General features: G+C 44.3%; 2 protein-coding genes across 3 annotated transcripts; one reads left to right on the forward strand and one right to left on the reverse strand.

Annotated features, from left to right (window-relative positions):
* Positions 1-382: 382 nt before the first annotated feature.
* On the reverse strand, positions 383-2,110 carry LOC115164242 (39S ribosomal protein L41, mitochondrial). The gene is made up of 2 exons (XM_029716522.1): positions 2,039-2,110; positions 383-1,027 (listed from the first exon to the last, which is right to left on the reverse strand). The coding sequence occupies exon 2, from the start codon at positions 987-989 to the stop codon at positions 582-584; it is 408 nt and encodes a 135-aa protein (XP_029572382.1). The 5' UTR covers positions 990-1,027; positions 2,039-2,110; the 3' UTR covers positions 383-581.
* On the forward strand, positions 972-20,212 carry LOC115164241 (patatin-like phospholipase domain-containing protein 7). 2 transcript variants are annotated; one of them, XM_029716520.1, is made up of 35 exons: positions 972-1,049; positions 3,267-3,319; positions 3,478-3,564; positions 3,842-3,938; positions 4,132-4,205; positions 4,542-4,639; positions 4,784-4,924; positions 5,243-5,402; positions 5,640-5,720; positions 5,969-6,097; positions 7,248-7,328; positions 7,459-7,585; positions 7,981-8,073; positions 8,302-8,405; positions 9,092-9,250; positions 9,668-9,745; positions 11,574-11,779; positions 11,974-12,105; positions 12,448-12,571; positions 12,802-12,991; positions 13,790-13,939; positions 14,098-14,161; positions 14,281-14,449; positions 14,984-15,166; positions 15,778-15,896; positions 16,429-16,585; positions 16,795-16,911; positions 17,178-17,247; positions 17,534-17,650; positions 17,841-17,989; positions 18,264-18,416; positions 18,634-18,750; positions 19,010-19,094; positions 19,196-19,320; positions 19,677-20,212. In XM_029716520.1, the coding sequence occupies exons 1-35, from the start codon at positions 1,046-1,048 to the stop codon at positions 19,719-19,721; spliced, it is 4,038 nt and encodes a 1,345-aa protein (XP_029572380.1). In that variant the 5' UTR covers positions 972-1,045; the 3' UTR covers positions 19,722-20,212. The 2 variants fall into 2 exon arrangements, with proteins under 2 accessions (XP_029572380.1, XP_029572381.1); XM_029716521.1 differs by lacking the exon at positions 972-1,049 and adding an exon at positions 2,150-2,239.
* The last annotated feature ends 696 nt before the right edge of the window (positions 20,213-20,908 follow it).

The raw sequence follows: 20,908 nt of genomic DNA on the forward strand, positions 1-20,908 counted from the left end.
TTTATGAATTTGTAAAATGATCAAAAAACCTGTTTTTGCTTTGCCATAATGAGGTATTGTGTGTAGATTGATGAGGGAAAAAACTATTTCATCCATTTTAGAATCAGGCTGTAACTTAACAAAATGTGTAAAAAGTCAAGTGGTCTGAATACTTTCCAAATGCACTGTATATATTTTTGAACAAGACATTTACTGTATTTGGATCACCAGGCTTCTCTTGTTCTGTTAACATTGTGAAAGCCTATTTGGTAGACATCAAAGCTTAGTTGGATGTGACCATAATGATTTTGCTTAGTGCAAAACCCATCCTAATAATCTGTATCCAACATGTGTATTGATTGTTTAAAAATAAAGATATAATAAATAAAGTAGTAAAACGCCATATAATACATTTGTTTTAATTAGAATAGCACATACTAGTACTTTCAGCAAGCACATTCACAATACACCACGGTCCAGAAACATATGATCAGCGGTCTCAAATGGTTAGCAACTACTTGACCTCCCAACGCAAACAAAATTAGTTAACGATCCTTGATACTAAGTCAGAGTTCCAGATAGATCAGATTGGGTGGCCTTTTTTATTGTATAAAGTTCTTTGGGTATAGTTTGAATAACTTTCCCTCCTGCGTGGGCTCAAATCCGTATTTCTCCAGCTGTTCCTTATCAAAGGAGCCTTCCTCAAAGTCTTTCTGGATCTGCTGGGCCACAGCCTCGGAGAACAGACCCTCAGGGGTGACAGCGGGCTCTGTTCCAGCCGGGGTGCGGTACGACACGTAGGGCTCGAGTCTGAATCCCTCCAAGTCAGGCACCACAAACTGGGGGATCATTGCCTGTACTGGAACAAATTTTCTGCTGGAGGTTAGTACTCCTGTTGGCTGTGCCCCTCTGCCTTTGTAGTGAGTCCTTGAGCCACGTTTGCTGGTGAATTCAGCCATACGATCGGCTCCTCTCACAATGCCCCGTCGAAGAGCATTCAATACGCCCATCGCATCGAAGAGTTTTGGACTCAAACTGTTGGGCAAATCTGTATGGAGTCAATGAAATGGGTGAGATTACAATGGGTACTTTGGTAGCTAACAACAGTAAACATAGCTAACTCACTATTTCCTCACTGCTAGGAACCTACCTCTATCAGTTCTTTCACATTAGTTTAAATCAAGTAAAATGAGACTGGGATGAAGAAACAGATTAAAATAAGCATTTTAACTATTGACCGTTTGAAGCCCCTGTGTACGGATTAAAATATTTTTGTATAAAAATATTGGACAACACACACATCACGACATAAACTAGTACAGTGTAGATAATCATTGTACCAGTTAAACCGCTGTGAAATGTAGTTTCCATAACCAAAAACATTGTTTTAGCTGTTTGAAGCTGGTTTACAAAAGTAAAAGAGCAAAAACAAAACTTAACGGTAGCATAGAAATACTGAACATAGAACAGCTTTACCGCTTCTTAGACTTGCTTTCAAGTAGAATGATTGATCTAAAACTAAAATGTCTATGCAAATTTGACCAGGTCGACCGAAAAATTACATATTTCCACTAATTGAAATACTGTTGAATTACATTAATTCCTATGGAGGGTGCATTGGAGTCAACATGGGCTTCTTCTGGAGAGTACCAATACGGTCATTTCAAAGCCTATTACTGGTCAATATATAGCATTAACAAGCCAGGGTTTATATACAACAGTATTGTAAACATGACACATTAACACGTTCCATATTGTAATTGTTGCTACCTGAAGACATATTCATTGCGAAAAACGTCTGGGCATTGTTGTCTACGCATAGCTTTGTTGGTAGCTGTTGTTAGCTAGCTAACGTTATTTTGCTTGGTTTTGGACCCATGTGTTTTGCTAGCACTACAGTAGTTCGCTAGCTAGCAAAACACACGGGTCAACGACACTTTGACTCCCCGTTTCTAAATAGCTGTACCGTCATTGTTGAAGTTGAAAGCAAGATAAGCACTACATGGCGATTAATATCACTTTAGCGATAATATGTGTCAAATCTATAGCTTACACTCACCTTGAACATCGCCAACCGCAAGACAGACACATTCGAAGACCCAGATGTCAGAACAAAACGTTTTGTGATTGGTTTGATTGAGTCAGTGGTAGCCAATTGGAATTCTAGATACTGGCAGCGAGTCATCGGGGATTGAAAGACATACATGTGTACATAAAACTTTGACAGTGGAGATAGTGGAACGTTAGGTAATACGAGCCAGTAAGTATATTATTGTAGCTAATATTTTCATTTAACCATGTAGTGCAGTGTAAATATTTTGTGTTTATTTGACTGCATGGCTACAGACGGGGTGTCAATGGGCATTGGGCAAGTCGGCATAACGGGACTTTGTCTGTTTGCCTGTCAGCCCATTTAGCTCTGTGTGACAGTGATACAAATCTGGCCATATAACCGTCGACTGCCTGAACCTATGAGCACCAATTTAATAACTGGGATTAAACGTAACTAATTGGAAATGTGTTCGTATTCTTCCATATTTATGTCGTAGATACATTATAGCTATTTAAGGCAAGGGCGACGTTAGTAGAATGTCATACCTGTGCGAATTGACTGTGTGTCTGTCCGTGATGGGTTTGTTTATCAATATAAGGGCACAGTTAGAGGGAAATACCATACATCCAGATCTTGAAATCAAGCCGGCCATGCACCTGCTCAGTATTTAATTATCTAGGTTAGATCAGGCAAATTTGATATACTCAGGATACTAGGCCCTATTTGATTCCTGTCATGAACAATCTGTTTACTGGGGTGTGTATGAACTTGTATCTGTGCTAGAGGTCTCTAACGCGCACAGATACAGGTTCAGGGTATGTAGTGTAGTAGCCTAGACTTTCTACTTGCTTGTGGGTGAGTCTATTCAAGTATGCGTGTGCAGTGGCCAGTGGGTGTCTCTGGTTACAGAGTGCAGACCAGGTGCAGACAGACACACTGGCAGTACACTCTGTGACTACAGTCAGTGAGTGATCCAGTGTTCTCATTTGTAATCTTTTTTTTCTTCTCATTTGTGTCTGTTTTGTTAGGGGATGTTTTGGCATAATGGTTTTAGGGTTTGAAGACTTCACATAGTGCTCCTTTTGATTAGGCCTATCAGTGTGCAGAATGATTAGGACATTTCCCTCTGGTTCCTTTTCTCAAACCGTGTGAAGAATACTTTATTTCATTTTTTTACAGTCTCTTCCACTGTGACTTGGAAAATGCATGTACACTGTTTGCCTTTTTTGGCTAGGAATGGATGACAAGGTGGATGACAAAGATGAGGACAGCTGCAGTATATACCCGGTAATAAAACCAGTTCTAAGTCTCCCACCAATTCAATAGGTCTACTACCCTGTCTATTACACAGTGTCCGATTCCATTTCTCTGCCTAGGCTTAACCTTCTTGATGCCTGGTCATGAATAGACATCTGTTGAATGTTGGTTTCCTGCTTGTTTTGTAGAGCCTGCTGCCACTTGGCAGTGAAATTAAGGTCAGGATGCAACATTGGATGGAGGACAGAACAGAGACTGCTATACCATTGCCATTGGTAGGTAGCTACCCAGCACTCTCCTCTCCAGCACTGACTCTGTGAACAGTGCTGTTGTGACTGTTCTTAGATCACCATGGCAGCAGCCTACTGAGGCTGCATCCAAAATGGCACTCTATTCCCTATAAAGTGTAGGTCTACTAAGGCTCTGGTCCAAAGCAGTGCATTATATAGGGAATAGGGTGCCATCTGGGACAAACTCCTAGCCAATATATTAGATGTCAGTGTGGCTGTGGTTTGGTCCACGTCTAGTAATCATTTTCTTTTGCCCTCCCAGTGGACTGGTGTGCTGGTCGTAGCTGTACTGGCTGTGTTGGCAGTGTCTCTCATCGGCATGGTTGTTTTTTTATTCTACAGAAGATACAAACAGTACAGTCAGTACTTCCTGCCTCCATTCTCTCATAAATGAAGAACTATTTGATAAAAATATATACAGGCAAATATTTCAAATCAGTAAAATAGTGAACATTGTTCAAGTTGTAATAAAACAAAGAAAGTAATGTAGCTTTAATAGCCATTATAGGCCTTTGTGTTCATGCTAGTATGTGCTGTATGTTTTTTTTTCAGAGGAGCAGCAGCCTCACTATCGCTTCAGGAAAAGAGACAAAGTTATGTTTTATGGCAGAAAGATCATGAGAAAGGTCAGTCCCACACCATCAGGCAATCCCTCGCACATTTTGTCTAGAGTGTCTCCCATAATTGTTTTGTGTCGTTTTCAATATAAATAGCACATAGAGATACAGTAAATTACCTGTATGTTAGGCTCTACTGTAGCCTCGTCAAGCAGACCGACCACTGGTTAAGCAGACCGACCACTGGTCAAGCAGACCGACCACTGGTCAAGCAGACTGACCACTCAAGCAGACAGGTTTCATTTCACTTCACTTGTTAGAATGTGAGCTATCACGAGATCACAAGGCTAGCTATACTGAATTGATTTAAATGAAAACATCTCTCCCTGTTTTTTACCGTACCAGGTGCAGACCTTGTCCTCTACCTCAACCCCTACCTCTACCACAGAGTCACAGAAGCAGCGAATCAGGAAGAGAACTAAAGTCCTGTCTATAGCGCGAAAGTGAGTCATGACTACACTGTGTATTCCGATGACACCTGTAGTGATAAACTCTCTTTTTCTGATGGTGGACAGTTTGTACGAATTTTGCATCTTTTAAGGATACGTTTAAACACCGTGCACGAACCCTAACACTTTGTGTCCCAGAATACTGCGCATCAGGAGGGAGCCCCCCACCCTGGTGGCTAAGGAACCCCCTCCCTCTTTGTTGGAGGCTGACCTCACAGAGTTTGACGTGCAGAACTCTCACCTGCCCTCTGAGGTGCTCTACATGCTTAAGAACGTCAGGTAAGGGAACCGCAAACACGTAAACACCTAGACTAGCGACACTCAAATATGGACCTCCAGTCTAGTTCCACTGATGATTTTTACTTCTTACCCTTTAGTCAGGGACTGATTTAGACCCAGGGTACCTGGTGAGTGCAATTAACTACCAGGTAAAAACTAAAACCAGAAGTGTAACTGGACCCGAGGTTCAGATTTGAGCGTCCCTCACCTAGACTGAGTAAATGATGGGATGTCATGTTGTAAGGCGCTGCATTACCAACAGTTGTTTTAGCAAGCCCTGTGTAATCCATCCCACTATGGTCTGTGTGCTGTGTCCAGGGTCCTGGGCCACTTTGAGAAGCCTCTGTTCCTGGAGCTGTGCCGTCACATGGTGTTTGTGCAGCTCCACGAGATGGAGACACTCTTTCGTCCCGGGGACATCGACGACAGCATCTACGTGGTGCAAGATGGCCGTCTGGAGCTCTGCATACATGAGAGTGTAAGATCCCCTACATGCTATATCTATCTGTTGCTGAAGCAACCTCATCATGAATAGGAAAATGAAGAAGGTCCGCACTCAGATAGAAAGGAAATTGTTTTCCATCTTTGACAAAAGTTTTGCCCATAGATCATGAGGGGATGTGGTCTCACCCATTACGCTGCATTTACAACTACTTGTATTATGTACCTAAAGTTTGATAGTGAAATGCAAGTAACATGTATTTTGTTGTTATAGGATGGGACAGATGTGGTGGTAAAGGAGGTGTTTCCAGGAGACAGTGTCCACAGTCTGCTCAGTATCCTGGATGTCATCACTGTACGTTACGCTTTCCACTCTCATTTACCCTCTGATTCAGCTAGCGCATGTTTATGTATCCACTGCACTCTGATAAGTACCTAAGACACAGGAGGCCGGTGAGGGGCGGACGATTCGTAGTAATGGCTGGAATGGAAAACCATGTGTTTTTTAGACCATTCCATTCCAGCCATTACAATGAGCCTGTCCTCCGATTTAAAGTGAGACCAGCCACCACTTCTCGTCCTCTACCCCCCTATGCATCCTAGGGTCACTCAGCCCCCTACAAGACTGTATCTGCCAGAGCTGCAGCCCCTTCTACCATCCTGCGTCTTCCAGCTGCTGCCTTCCACTCTGTGTTTGAGAAATACCCAGAGACCCTGGTCCGTGTTATCCAGGTACTGGTACTGTCAGTGACAGACTGACCTAGGATACATCCCAAGTAGCGCACTATTCCCTGTATAGTGCCTATAGAAAGTCTAGACCCCCTTGAACTTCTTCTCTTCACATTTTGCTGCCTTAAAATGTAATCTAAAAACATATTCAATTCGATTTTTTTCTTACAGATCTACACAACTTACTCCACATTTTCAAAGTGAAAGAAAGTTATTGAATTTTTTTCAAATTGATAAAAAATAAATAAATGAAATGGCGTAATTGTATAAATCTCCGCCCCCCTGAGTTACTTCTTCGGTTGATGCACCTTAAGCAGCCATTACATCTGTGAATCATTTTGAATAAGATTTGGCCAACTTTGCACAACTCTTAGGGCAACATATATCCATTGTTTTTGTCGAAATTGCTGAAGCTCATAATATTTGGTTGGGAATCACTGATGGACAGTAACATTCAAACCTTGTCTCTGATTTTTTTCTTTAAGCAGATTTAATTCAGGACTGAGACTTAATCACTCAACACCTCTTGGAAAGCCATTCTGGTGTGTATTTTTTGCATTCAAATTTGTGTAATTGTTCTCCTTTCATATTTATTTTGATCCTAACAAACTCCCCTGCCCATGACAAGCGTACCCATAACATGTTGCTGCCACCACCACAATATTGGATTTGACCCAACCCTGTAGTTTTAAATTTAAACCAAAAGGTTTGTTTATTTGCCGTGTTGTCTTGCAGTAGGTTGTGTAGATCTGTAGAAAATAAATCTGTTTTAATCCCTTTTTAGATTGAATTTTAAGGCAGCAAAAAGTTCAAGGGGGTGTAGACTTTCTATAAGAACTGTAAAGTGCACACATTTTGACCAGGGCCCATATAGTTCTGGTCAAAAGTAATGTACTAAAAAGGGAATAGAGTGCCATTTAGGATGTGGTCTGTACACAGGGAAATCAGCCATTATATAATATCACTCAAATACTGGAGATTACACCTCCTGCCTGGTTTGTAGACAACTGTGACATTATTCTGTAGTTACACAGCTAAACCCCAAAAACGAAATCACTGAGGATTTTGTATTTTCAGACATTTTCAGGGTTCTGCTCTCTTTACTAAAACAGTGGAGAGTCATTTGTTGCTTTTTTGTTATTGTCCTTTCTAGATCATCATGGTACGCCTGCAGAGAGTGACCTTCCTAGCCCTTCACAACTACCTAGGCCTTACCACCGAGCTCTTCAATGCGGTATGACACACACACACACACACACACACACACACACACACACACACACACACACGACTGGGTATTTCATCTTTGAAGGGGATGTATACTCCTGATGGTTCTGTGTGTGTGTTCCATGTGTGTCTTTCAGGAGAGACAGGCGATCCCTCTGGTGGCAGTGCACAGTGTGATAGGTGAAGCCAACCCGAACAGGGGTCGAGACAGACATCAATCTCGGTCTGATGAGTCTGGCCATGAGAAGGGGCCCAGCGACACAGGTCAGTTATTATGGGATGGTCATCTCACTGGTAAATGCCAGCATAGAAAACAATGTTAATTCTAGTTTTGGTTTTGCATGCGGTTCCAAACATTCTGTTAACTTTCCACAAAAAACAAATCCCATTTGGAAGATTCCTGGAATCAGGAGGGAATTAACAGGATGTCTGGGAATCCTCCAAGTGGGGTTTCTGGAAAACCTGCCAATTTGGGGAAAGTTACTGGAAATGTGCAACTCTAGTCTGCATTATGTCTGGATTAAATTTGGATTACCATATCATGAAAATATGAATCCAGATGGATAAGTGTGGAGGTTGTTATGTTATGTCACTATGAAGAATGGTGGCTTGCTGGAAGCAGGACATGCTCATGGTATAGCTGTATGGTGTTGTTTCAGAAATTGGAGAGAGGAAGTCCTGTCTTTCAAACAGCAGCCCAACCACTAAAGGAAAAAGGTCTCGCTCCCAGTCCACTCCTATGGCAGTGTCAAGTAAGCATACATTACCACACACACACACACACACACACACACACACAGGTCAGACCACATAGTAGTGACCTGTACTGTACTGTAAATCTTAAGATATTGTAGATGAATTGCACTTACTTTTTTTCTTAAGAAGCTTCTTAAGTTTTTGTGTAAGTAGTGTTTTGTGAATCCGGCACGCCCTGGTCCGTGTGTCTGAATGCTTTTTGTCTCTCTCCTCACACTCTTGAGGTGCCACATCGGCTGACCTCAACATGGCATATCAGCGAGCCAGAATAAGAGAAGAAGCAGCTAAAGCAGACACACCACCACCAAGCCCCCAGGTCCCACACAAGGTCTGTGATGCACTGCAGATTTACACATGTCAGTGTAACAACGTCCATAAGATACATAGTCAGAGACATTCCTAGTTATGTCTCTGACTCTCTCTCTGACTCTTCCTCTCGCCCCCTCTCTCAATTCAGTTCAATTCAACGGGCTTTATTGGTATGGGAAAAAAATGTCTACATTGCCGAAGCAAGTGAAATAGACAATTAAACAAAAGGGAAATGCACAAGGGAAATTAATTAATCAGAAATGAACAGTAAACATTAAACTCACGAAAGTTACAAATAATATAGACATTTCAAACGTTATATTATTGGCTATGTAACAGTGTTGTAACAATAAATAAGGAGATACGTACAGTTTATGTATTTATAGGTCACAAATCTTGCTGCTATGGTGGCACAACTGTGTTATTTCACATAATAGACATGGGAGTTTATCAATATTGGATTTGTCCTCAAATTCTTTGGGGGTCTGTGTAATCTGAGGGAAATATGTGTGCCTAATCTGGTCATACACTTGACAGAAGCTTAGGAAGTTCAGCTCAGTTTCCACATCAGTGTGTGGGCAGTGGGCACATAGGCAGACTTGGCTCTCAAGAGAAGATGGGCTATGGCAGCCTCTCTCGATAGCAAGGCCATACTCACCCCCCCCCTCTCTCTCCCCCCTCCCCTTTCTCCCTTTCATTCTTCAGTCCATTCTGAAGAAGAGTGTGACCATGGTGCACACTCCCTCTGCTGTGTTTCACTACTCTGAGGCTGGAGGAGGTCAGTCAGGTCACATCCACCACAACAAGGTCAACGCCATCTTCCAGGCTGCCAAGAAGGACCTGCAGCGCCTCATACAACTACAGGTACTGGATAGCTCTCTCTGGGTCTCAGTATAAACTAGAACACATCCAGCAGGCTGGCCCCGGAGAGCCACTGTATGTGCAGGCTTTTGTTCAGTCCAGAACTAACACCTGATTCAACTAATCACAGTCCAGATTATTATTATTTTTTTAAATTACCTTTATTTATACAGGTTTTTTTCTCATTGAGATAACATCTCTTTTCCAAGAGAGACCTGGTCCAATAGCAGCAGAGGGAACAACGTTTCAGACAAAACAACTTGCACACACTAACACAACATTAAACAAAACTATAAACACACATACAGTACAGTACAGTACTGGGCTGGAACAGAAGCTGCACACACTGCAGGAGTTTGGACATTCCTGCCAAATTTTCTGACCCTCTTACCTCCCTATCTCTCTCCCTCTTTCTGTCAGGACCCCAGTCTGTTGGAGGGCAGGGTGACTCTGCGTCAGGTCAAAGCTGGCTGTGTGTTGAACAGCCAGGGGGACCAGGTCAGTCAGTCTGTCTGCATGCTGCCTGGTAGTGGTAGACATAGCCTTTAGCCCTGAGGCTAGAGCTCACCTCAGTAAAACATCTGCTTCTTCTCTGTCAGCAGCACGGGCAGAAACGGTCAACGTCATTTGTCTTATAACTGCATTTTACAAGTGGTTCATTGATGTGTGTCAAAAGGCACTATTCCCTATAGAGTGGACTGCTTCTGACCAGGGCTCTAGTCAAACGTAGTGCACTGTATAGAGAGTAGGGGGCCATTTGGGACTCACCCATTGACATTATGTACAGTGAGGGGAAAAAAGTATTTGATCCCCTGCTGATTTTGTACGTTTGCGCACTGACAAAGAAATGATCAGTCTATAATTTTAATGGTATGTTTATTTGAACAGTGAGAGACAGAATAACCACAAAAAAAATCCAGAAAAACGCATGTCAAAAATGTTATAAATTGATTTGCATTTTAATGAGGGAAATAAGTATTTGACCCCTCTGCAAAACATGACATAGTACTTGGTAGCAAAACCCTTGTTGGCAATCACAGAGGTCAGACGTTTCTTGTAGTTGACCACCAGGTTTGCACACATCTCAGGAGGGATTTTGTCCCACTCCTCTTTACAGATCTTCTCCAAGTCAATAAGGTTTCGAGGCTGACTTTTGCCAACTCGAACCTTCAGCTCCCTCCACAGATTTTCTATGGGATTAAGGTCTGGAGACTGGCTAGGCCACTCCAGGACCTTAATATGCTTCTTCTTGAGCCACTCCTTTGTTGCCTTGGCCGTGTGTTTTGGGTCATTGTCATGCTGGAATACCCATCCACGACCCATTTTCAATGCCCTTGCTGAGGGAAGGAGGTTCTCACCCAAGATTTGACAGTACATGGCCCCGTCCATCGTCTCTTTGATGCGGTGAAGTTGTCTTGTCCCCTTAGCAGAAAAATACCCCCAAAGCATAATGTTTTCACCTCCATGTTTTTGGTCTCATCTGACCACAACACTTTCACCCAGTTGTCCTCTGAATCATTCAGATGTTCTTTGGCAAACTTCAGACGGGCATGTATATGTGCTTTCTTGAGCAGGGGGACCTTGCGGGTGCTGCAGGATTTCAGTCCTTCACGGCGTAGTGTGTTACCAATTGTTTTCTTGATGACTATGGTCCCAGCTGCCTTGAGATCATTGACAAGATCCTCCCGTGTAGTTCTGGGCTGATTCCTCACCGTTCTCATGATCATTGCAACTCCACGAGGTGAGATCTTGCATGGAGCCCCAGGCTGAGGGAGATTGACAGTTATTTTGTGTTTCTTCCATTTGCGAATAATCACACCAACTGTTGTCACATTCTCACCAAGCTGCTTGGCGATGGTCTTGTAGCCCATTCCAATCTTGTCCCTGACATCCTTGGAGAGCTCTTTGGTCTTGGCCATGGTGGAGAGTTTGGAATCTGATTGATTGATTGCTTCTGTGGACAGGTGTCTTCTATACAGGTAACAAACTGAGATTAGGAGCACTCCCTTTAAGAGTGTGCTCCTAATCTCAGGTCGTTACCTGTATAAAAGACACCTGGGAGCCAGAATTCTTTCTGATTGAGAGGGGGTCAAATACTTATTTCCCTCATTAAAATGCAAATCAATTTATAACATTTTTGACATGTGTTTTTCTGGATTTGTTTGTTGTTATTCTGTCTCTCACTGTTCAAATAAACCTACCATTAAAATTATAGACTGATCATTTATTTGTCAGTGGGCAAATGTACAAAATCAGCAGGGGATCAAATACTTTTTCCTCTCACTGCATAGCTGTATCTCCCTGTGCCGTCTGTTCCCTCTGGTAGGATGCAAGTGTGCAGTTTGTGATCTCGGGGGCGCTCCATGTGTACCAGCGGACGATCGACCGGGAGGAGGACACCCTGCTGTTTCTGACCCACCCAGGGGAGATGGTGGGTCATCTGGCCGTGCTGACTGGTGAACCCCTCATCTTCAGCGTCCGAGCACACAGGGACTGCTCCTTCCTGTCTATCTCTAAAGCTGCCTTCTATGAGTATGCCATTTTCCTTGTGTATAGACACAGACACACAGATGCAGGCACAGAGACACACACACACGCACACACACACTCGACGTCTGATGACAGTATTGTTACTGTAATTCTCATATTTGTCCCACACCCTGTTGGTGTGCATGTTTTTGTGCACAGTAGTTGCTGTCTGAATATGTGAATGTGGGTCTATGTAGGATCATGCGCGAAGAGCCAAAGGTGGTGCTGAATGTGGCTCACACCGTGGTGAAGAGAGTGTCAGGCTTCGTCAGGCAGATAGACTTTGCTCTGGACTGGATGGCTGTGGAGGCTGGCCGCACTGTCTACAGGTACCTGCTGAATAGCATAGAAGTACATATAGAACACTAGAATGGACATAGGCATCCTAGCAACATCCATCTTGGTCAGGGAATTATAGGATCTCTATGCTGAATGGTCTCATATCCTCTATCTCCCTCAAATTCAAATCTGGACCTCGAAACCAGTTCCACTGCTTTTTAAAAATTCTTCCCCTCTAATGAGGGACTGATTTTAGACCTGGAATACCAGGTGGATGCAATTAATTATCAGGTAGAACAGAAAACCAGCAGGCTCTGGACCTCGTAGGGTAAGATTTGAATACACTGGTCTATCTGTTTCTCTGTCTAACTGCTGCATCCAACCGTTCCTAGGCAGGGAGACAAGTCGGACAGTACCTTCATCGTCCTCAGTGGCCGCCTGCGTTCTGTCATCGCAAAGGATGATGGGAAGAAGGAGTTGACCGGAGAGTATGGTCGCGGTGACCTCATAGGGGTGGTAAGTGCTCTATAATCCCATATTCTTTATGGTTTATGTATTTAACTCTAGCCTGGTCCCAGATATGTTTGTGCTATCATGTCAATTCCTTGTCACCCATTGTCATGGCTTGACAAAGAGTGACAATGAGTTGGGAAGAGCACAAACAAATCTGGGACCAGGCTAATTTAACTTAAAGAGAAGGAACCCTTGATTACAAGTTATTCATAGAACTTGTGTGGTGTCCTCAGGTGGAGGCCCTGACCCACATGAACCGAGCCACTACAGTGCACGCCATCAGGGACTCTGAGCTAGCCAAGCTGCCTGAGGGGGCCCTCAGCTCCATCAAGAGGAGGTATCCACAGGTAGTGACCAGACTCATCCATCTGCTGGGACAGAAGATCCTTGGAAATATGCAGCAGGTTCACGGACCCTTGGCAGGTTAGTGTACAATAACGTTCAAAAGATTGGGGTCACTTGGAAATGTCCTTGTTTTGGAAAGAAAATCATATTTTTTTGTCCAGTTTGCACTGTTCTGTGAAGGGAGTAGTACACAGCGTTTTACAAGATCTTCAGTTTCTTGGCAATTTCTCGCATGGAATAGCCTTTATTTCTCAGAACAAGAATAGACTGACGAGTTTCAGAAGAAAGGTCTTTGTTTCTGGCAATTTTGAGCCTGTAATTGAACCCACAAATGCTGATGCTCCAGATACTTAACTAGTCTAAAGGACAATTTTATCGCTTCTTTAATCAGAACAACAGTTTTTAGCTGTGCTAACATAATTGAAAAAGGGTTTTCTAATAATCAATTAGTCTTTAAAAATGATAAACTTAGATTAGCTAACACAACGTGCCATTGGAACACAGGAGTGATGGTTGCTGATAATGGGCCTCTGTACACCTATGTAGATATTCCATAAAAATCAGCTATGTCCAGCTACAATAGTCCTTCACAACATTAACAATGTCTACACTGTATTTCAGATCAATTTTCTGTTATTTTAATGGACAAAAAATTTACTTTTCTTTCAAAAACAAGGACACTTCTAAGTGACCCAAATCTTTTGAACGGTGGTGTAGATTTAAAATGTATGTGTCAGGGGGATAGAGTGTGTGTGTGTGTGTGTGTGTGTGTGTGTGTGTGTGTGTGTGTGTGTGTGTGTGTGTGTGTGTGTGTGTGTGTGTGTGTGTGTGTGTGTGTGTGTCAGCGATGCCTCTGACTTCCTTCCTCTGTTGTAGCCCGTGGTCTGACGCTACAACCCCCCAGCAGTAAGTGGGATTCAGGGAGCCCGGCCTCTAACCTGTCCACTGTGACCATCCTGCCTGTGTCAGAGGAGGTGCCTCTTACAGCCTTCACACTGGAGCTGCAGCATGCACTCAGTGCCATTGGTACATATCATTACTACTAGTCCTGCTTCACCACTCCCGTTGGCACAAACAGCAGATGTCATCGAACTTAAAAGTGAACTACGACTACTCATTATTTTTCACTATAGCTTGCTGGTCTACATTCAGTATGTACCATTTTATTTCTGTTGGACTTTTAGGTCCCACCTTACTCTTGACCAGTGACATCATCAAACAGCGACTGGGTGCTGCCGCACTGGACAGGTAGGAATGACGTAACCATTTCAGGCATGCGCGCTCTTGTCTGCGTTAGCATATTTGTGTCAAGATCAGCCGGTTGTCATAGTTACAGGATACACACATCTCAACCCTCTCCTCTGTAGTGTGCATGAGTACCGTCTGTCCAGCTGGCTGGGGCAGCAGGAGGATATCCACCGCATCGTTCTCTACCAATCAGACGATACCTTGACCCCCTGGACCCAGCGCTGCATCCGCCAGGCCGACTGCATCATCATTGTGGGACTGGGAGAGGCCGAGCCGACCGTGGGCGAGGTATAAAAGAAAAAATGCGTACCAACACCTCTGCCTTTTTTTCTTGAACCTTTATTTCATCTGGGAAGTCCCATTGAGGTCAGGAGACCTCTTTTACAAGGGAGACCTGGCCAACAAGGGCAACTCAATAAGAAACAACATATACCTATAGAACCCGATCTGCCTAATGGGTATTAGGAAGGTCGAGGGCTTACTTTGTTTTATGCAGTCTCTATGAAGTGTATGTGGTGATTAGTGAAGTCGAAATGGCTTCTTAATTAGCTTTGCTAGGATGAACCCGTATTAGTCAGACAGTTTATTAGGGCAGAATACTTTCGCAAGGCACTGTACATTACATAAGAAATAGGACATCATTTGGCATGCATCCTAAAGGTACCCTATTCCCTCTATAGTCCACTACTACCTATGGGCCCTGGTCAAAAGTAGTGGCCTACATTGAGAATAGCGTGCCATTTGGGACTCACACCTTAACTTAGGTCTCCTCCACTGTGGGTGTGACGCTGTTGTCCCTGTGCTGTGGCCTCTGTCCCCTAGTTGGAGCGGATGCTGGAGGGCAGTGCAGTGCGGGCCCAGAAGCAGCTGATCCTGCTGCACAGGGAGGACGGTCCCCCGCCTCAGGGCACTGTGGAGTGGCTCAACATGAGGAGCTGGATCTCCAGACACCTGCACCTCTCCTGTCCACACAGGGTCTTCTCCAAGAGGAGCCTGCCCAAACTGGTACCCTATATACACACACATACACAGGCACGCACACACGTGGGCAGGAAGGCACCCATACATACACATACACCCCTGTCCTGCCCAAATGTGGTATTTTCCAGTAGTAGCCTGTCCATGCTAGTACACACACACACCTCAGCCAGAATAGTCATAGCTCCTCTCACTGACTAGACAGTATTCAACCTACTTTTTCAATCTTGGCTTTTGACCTGCAGCTTGGTTCACTCTGCCTCACTGCTCGTATGATGCACGTCTCAGAAGGAAGCATTCAGATAACATTACTGAGCTTTCCGGAAACAATCGTGACCTAGGCTGCTTCCCAAATGGCACCCTATTTCCTATGTAATGTATAGCGCTCTGGTCAAAAGTAGGGCACTAGGGAATAGGGTGCCAATTGGAACGAATCACACATTTTGCTGACTCTTCCCCTCTACCTCTGCTCCTGTGGTGCTGTGCTCCTGTGGTGCTGTGCTCCTGTGGTGCTGTGCTCCTGTGGTGCTGTGCTCCTGTGGTGCTGTGCTCCTGTGGTGCTGTGGTGCTCCTGTGGTGCTGTGCTCCTGTGGTGCTGTGCTCCTGTGCTCCTGTGCCCCTGCTGTGGTTGTCCTCAGAGAGAGATGTACCAGCGTGTGTTCCAGAAGCTTCCAGACCGCCACTCTGACTTCAGCCGTCTGGCCAGAGTCCTGACAGGCAACACCATCGCCCTGGTGCTGGGGGGAGGGGGTGCAAGGTACTGCGAATCTCTTTCTAGACCTCACACTCCAATGTAGCATGCTGCGCTATCAGTAGTACTTTTTTTAGCTGATTAGATCTGACATCTGTAGTCGTCACATTGCGATTTTTACAACTGCAATTATTCAAACACCATTCTTTTAGGATTATAGTCCCTGGTTATGGTTTTCCTGTTTTTTTGCCCAACTTTAAATAATTGTAATATTTCTAGGATAGAGAGTGTATGGCTGTTTGTGTCATTGCCTCTTTCCTCTGTCTACCTTGCTATGAGGCCTCTGTCTTTCGATAATGGCTTTTCTGTCTTTCTTTTCTGCTTTCTGTTCTTGTTCCCTTTTGCTCTGGCATGTCCAGGAGCTGGGTCACGGTGGGTATATTCTCTAGTCCCGTCAACACTGCTCCCTCTGACTGTCCACTAAAACGCTTCCTTAGGCTAAACGTCCCCCCTCTTTTACTCACACACTGACTGTGCTTATTGTCCAGTGTCATGTTTTGGACTGTGTGTAACCTACCTGTGGTCCGTGTCCCTCCAGGGGTTGCTGTCAGGTTGGCATCCTGCGGGCGCTCAATGAGGCGGGCATCCCTGTGGACATGGTGGGCGGCACCTCCATCGGCTCCCTGATGGGGGCGCTGTACGCTGAGGAGAAGAGCAACAGCCGTATGAGGGTCCGCGCTCGCGAGTGGGCCATGGTGAGAAGATACAGGACGGCTGAAGCTCAGTGTATAAGAGGATGTTGTCCTAATCCCAAATGGTACCCTATTCCCCATATAGTGCACTACTTTTGACCACTAGTCAGAAGTAGCTCACTAAATAGGGGATAGGGTTTAAGACGTAGCCGCTGTCTTTGGCTCCAGAGAAATTGATCGTAAGGTATCTCTCCACCTCTCTCCAACACCAGGACATGAGGTCCATCTTCAAGAAGGTGTTCGACCTGACGTACCCTGTGACCTCCATGTTCTCTGGGGCTTCCTTTAACAACAGCGTCAGCGCTGTATTTAAGGGCAAACAGATCGAGGTGAGAGGACAGGGGGTTGTAGTCCACACTCCACTTGACAGGATCCCATTGTCGAATAGTGATGGTTTAAATTACGCCTCCATGATCAAGTTTAAAATCTGGATTATTTATTCATCCCTAGATTTGACCCATACTTATGACTGCTGGCTTATGACAGCCATTTAACATGATCTCGACAATACCAGGTCAGCTAATAGTTTTATTTTCATCAGCTAAACATTTCTTCTCCTCTCTCTTTTCCCCGCGTGCTCCTCCTACTCTCCTAGGACCTGTGGATCCCCTACTTCAACATCACAACAGATATCACTGCTTCGTCCATGAGGGTTCACACTGACGGTCTGTCTGGCTTTATTCTCATTGTGGAAAATGGCACCCTATTCCCTATATATAGTATACTACTTTTGACCAGGGCCCATAGGGCTCAGGTTAAAACTAGTGTACTATACAGGGAAAAGGAGGCCATTTGATACTGGTCAAAAGTAGTGCACTATGTACATTTTACATTTAAGTCATTTAGCAGACGCTCTTATCCAGAGCGACTTACAAATGTAGGGAATATGTTGCCATTTGGGACCTTTGACTCTGTTGAAGTATTGAACCTCAGCATGCCCTCCTCTTGTAGGTTCCCTATGGAGGTATGTGCGCGCCAGCATGTCACTGTCTGGGTACCTGCCACCTCTCTGTGACCCCAAAGACGGACACTTACTCATGGACGGTGGCTACATAAATAACCTACCTGGTCAGTATTTATATGCCATGTCTCAAACAACTATAAAACATGACGTAAAAAATCAGCATACATGTATAGTTATACTGTACAAGTTAGAGACATTACCTTGCATGTGATGTACACAGTAGATGCCATGGCTATTGGTCAGTGTTTGTCACTCTCTATCTCTCTCTCACCTTCACTTGATATATATGTATAGCTGATGTAGCTCGCTCCATGGGAGCCAAAGTAGTAATAGCCATCGATGTGGGCAGCCAGGACGAGACTAACCTCACCAACTACGGTGACTCACTGTCTGGCTGGTGGCTGCTATGGAAACGCTTCAACCCCCTGGCAGAGAAAGTCCAGGTGAGTCAGGAGGATGTAAAAACATAATGCTCACAACCTAGAATACCTTGTGGTCATTTAGTTCACAATGATTCATATCTGCTGATCACAACAGATCTACCTAGCCTGTTTTAGAGTGCTCCAACTCCTGTTGACCATATTAGTCCTTTTTGGATGTTTTTCCTGGATAAGGCCTATTGTTGTTGAGGACCCCTGCTACTTTCCTTTGTTTGCTGAGGCACGGAGGCCTACCTGAACTCAGATCTATTTCTGTATTCTTCTAATCCTCTATAAGGTCCTGAACATGGCTGAGATCCAGACCAGGCTTGCTTATGTGTGCTGCGTTCGTCAGCTGGAGTTAGTTAAAGACAGCGAGTACTGCGAGTACATCCGGCCGCCCATTGATCACTACGGCACCTTAGAGTTTGGCAAGTTCGACGAGATCGCCGTGAGTCGCCCTCTGTTTCTCACCGGCTGCATCCCAAATGGCACCCTATAAAGTGCACTGCTTTTGACCACAGCCCATAAAGTGGTGCGCTATATAGAGAAAAGGGTGCCGTTGGGGACGCAGACACTGTCTCCATGGCTCTCCATCTGTCTCGTCTCATCATAATCTCACCTAATCCCCCCCCTTCTCCCTCTGTCTCTCGCTCTCTCTGTCTCAGGAAGTGGGCTACCAGCACTGTAAGACAGTGTTTGACATGTGGAGTCGTAGTGGGGTTGTGGACAAGATGATGAAAGACAGACATCAAGAGGAATTTCATAAGACGAAGAGCGGCAATGTGAGTTACCTAGTTACACAGACCGGATCTTAACTGCACCACACCTTGTTTCTATTTCAGATGTTGCAGCAGCTATTCCAATCCCACTTCAGCCTTGTTTGCACATCTCACTGGTTCATGATTTTTTTTTTGTGTCGTTTTTGACTGATTGCTTCCAATACTAGCTGTTATGAACTGGACTGTGGCAGTTTCCTAATTTACAGTTGCCAATAAATGTCCCTTTAGACTGTTGACTGGCGTGTGCGTGTGTGTTTTTCAGGTGGTCACGTGTCCCAATGCCTCCTTCACTGACCTGGCAGAGATTGTCTCTCGAATTGAGCCTGTCAAACCAGTCCTGGTGGAAGGTGAGAGGGACACACACACACACACACACACACACACTTCCTGTACCTATCTGGTTCCTGTGTTATTCTCTACACCTTCTCTGTCTTCCTCTCTCCCTCAGAGTTATCAGATGAATACCAAACAGACTATGATGAGGAGGCTATAGAGAGTGCTCTCTCTGACTTTGACATGTCTAATCCCAACAGTGGAGCGGAACACACAGAGGGGGAGGAGACTGCAGACACAGTATGTACAAGGTTGAAGTCCAAATGGCCCCCTATTCCCATTTGGGACGCACACATATACCCACTGAAGCAGGATCCAGGATTGCCTTTAGGGAAATTATGCTAACAAGTAAATAAACAATATACCAAGGAATTTTCCAGAGATGAAAAAAAACGAAAGTCAAGAGATCAGTTTTACACAACCGATGTTTGCGTTGTTTGATCTTCTACAGTAGACAGAGACCATGCTGCTTTAACTACTCACCTCTTTTTCTCTCTCTCTCTCTCTCTCTCTCTCTCTCTCTCTCTCTCTCTCTCTCTCTCTCTCTCTCTTTCTACCTCTCTCTTTCTCTCTCTCTCTTTCTCTTTCTTTCTCAGGATGAAGAGATTCAGATCAAGGTCCGATGTCACCAAACCGCATGACCGCCAAACCGCCAGACAGTGTTGATGATGCATAACATCCATCATATTCATGACGCACTGTTTCTCCATCCGGTTAGCAGTGGTCCTCAATGCCAGTCTAGACTTTTCAAAATGCACTATTTTTTCAAATTATTTTAGGAGATGCTCTACAGTATGTCCAAACATGAATGAAGGACAAATGTACACTTTGTCCTCTTTGACATCAAAAAGGATTTTCCCAATCAGGGAGCAGAGATTTATATTATATCACTAATATCGTATCATATACACACCCAGAGGGGAGGTGTGGAATGTGAATTGTGAGTTCATGTAAGGGAGCCAAATAAGCACAAGTCATACAGTTGAAGTCGGAAGTTTACATACACTTAGGTTGGAGTCATTTAAAACTTGTTTTTCAACCACTCCACAAATTTCTTGTAAACAAACTATAGTTTTGGCAAGTCGGTTAGGACATCTACTTTGTGCTTGAAACAATAAATTTTTCCAACAATCGTGTACAGACAGATTATTTCACTTATAATTCACTGTATCACAATTTCAGTGGACCAGAAGTTCATATAAACAGAAACTGGTGTAACTGAGTCAGGTTTGTAGACTTCCTTGCTCGCACACGCTTTTTCAGTTCTGCCCACAAATGTTTTATAGGACTGAGGTGAGGGCTTTGTGATGGCCACTCCAATACCTTGACTTTGTTGTCCTTAAGCCATTTTGCCACAACTTTGGAAGTATGCTTGGGGTCATTGTCCATTTGGGAGACCCATTTGCGAACAAGCTTTAACTTCCTTACTGATGTCTTGAGATGTTGCTTCAATATATCTACATAATTTTCCATTCTCATGATGCCATCTATATTGTGAAGTGCACCAGTCCCTCCTGCAGCAAAGCACCCCCACAACATGATGCTGCCACCCACGTGCTTCACGGTTGGGATGGTGTTCTTCGGCTTGCAAGCCTCCCCCTTTTTCCTCCAAACATAACGATGGTCATTATGGCCAAACAGTTCTATTTTTGTTTCATCAGACCAGAGGACATTTCTCGAAAAAGTACGATCTTTGTCCCCATGTGCAGTTGCAAACCGTAGTCTGACTTTTTTATGGCGGTTTTGGAGCAGTGGCTTCTTTCTTGCTGAGCGGCCTTTCAGGTTATGTCAATATAGGACTGCTTTTACTGTGGATATAGATACTTTT

Source organism: Salmo trutta, chromosome 27 (assembly GCF_901001165.1).
Source record: "Salmo trutta chromosome 27, fSalTru1.1, whole genome shotgun sequence".
NCBI classification, from domain to species: Eukaryota; Metazoa; Chordata; class Actinopteri; order Salmoniformes; family Salmonidae; genus Salmo; species Salmo trutta.

Excerpts from the sequence above, each read along its gene's own strand:
- LOC115164242 (XM_029716522.1), bottom strand. The coding sequence starts at position 989 with ATGGGCGTATTGAATGCTCTTCGACGGGGCATTGTGAGAGGAGCCGAT.
- LOC115164241 (XM_029716520.1), top strand. Across the intron at positions 3,565-3,841 it reads CTGCTATACCATTGCCATTG|TGGACTGGTGTGCTGGTCGT; the intron begins GTAGGTAGCTAC and ends TTGCCCTCCCAG. Across the intron at positions 9,251-9,667 it reads AGCGCCTCATACAACTACAG|GACCCCAGTCTGTTGGAGGG; the intron begins GTACTGGATAGC and ends TCTTTCTGTCAG.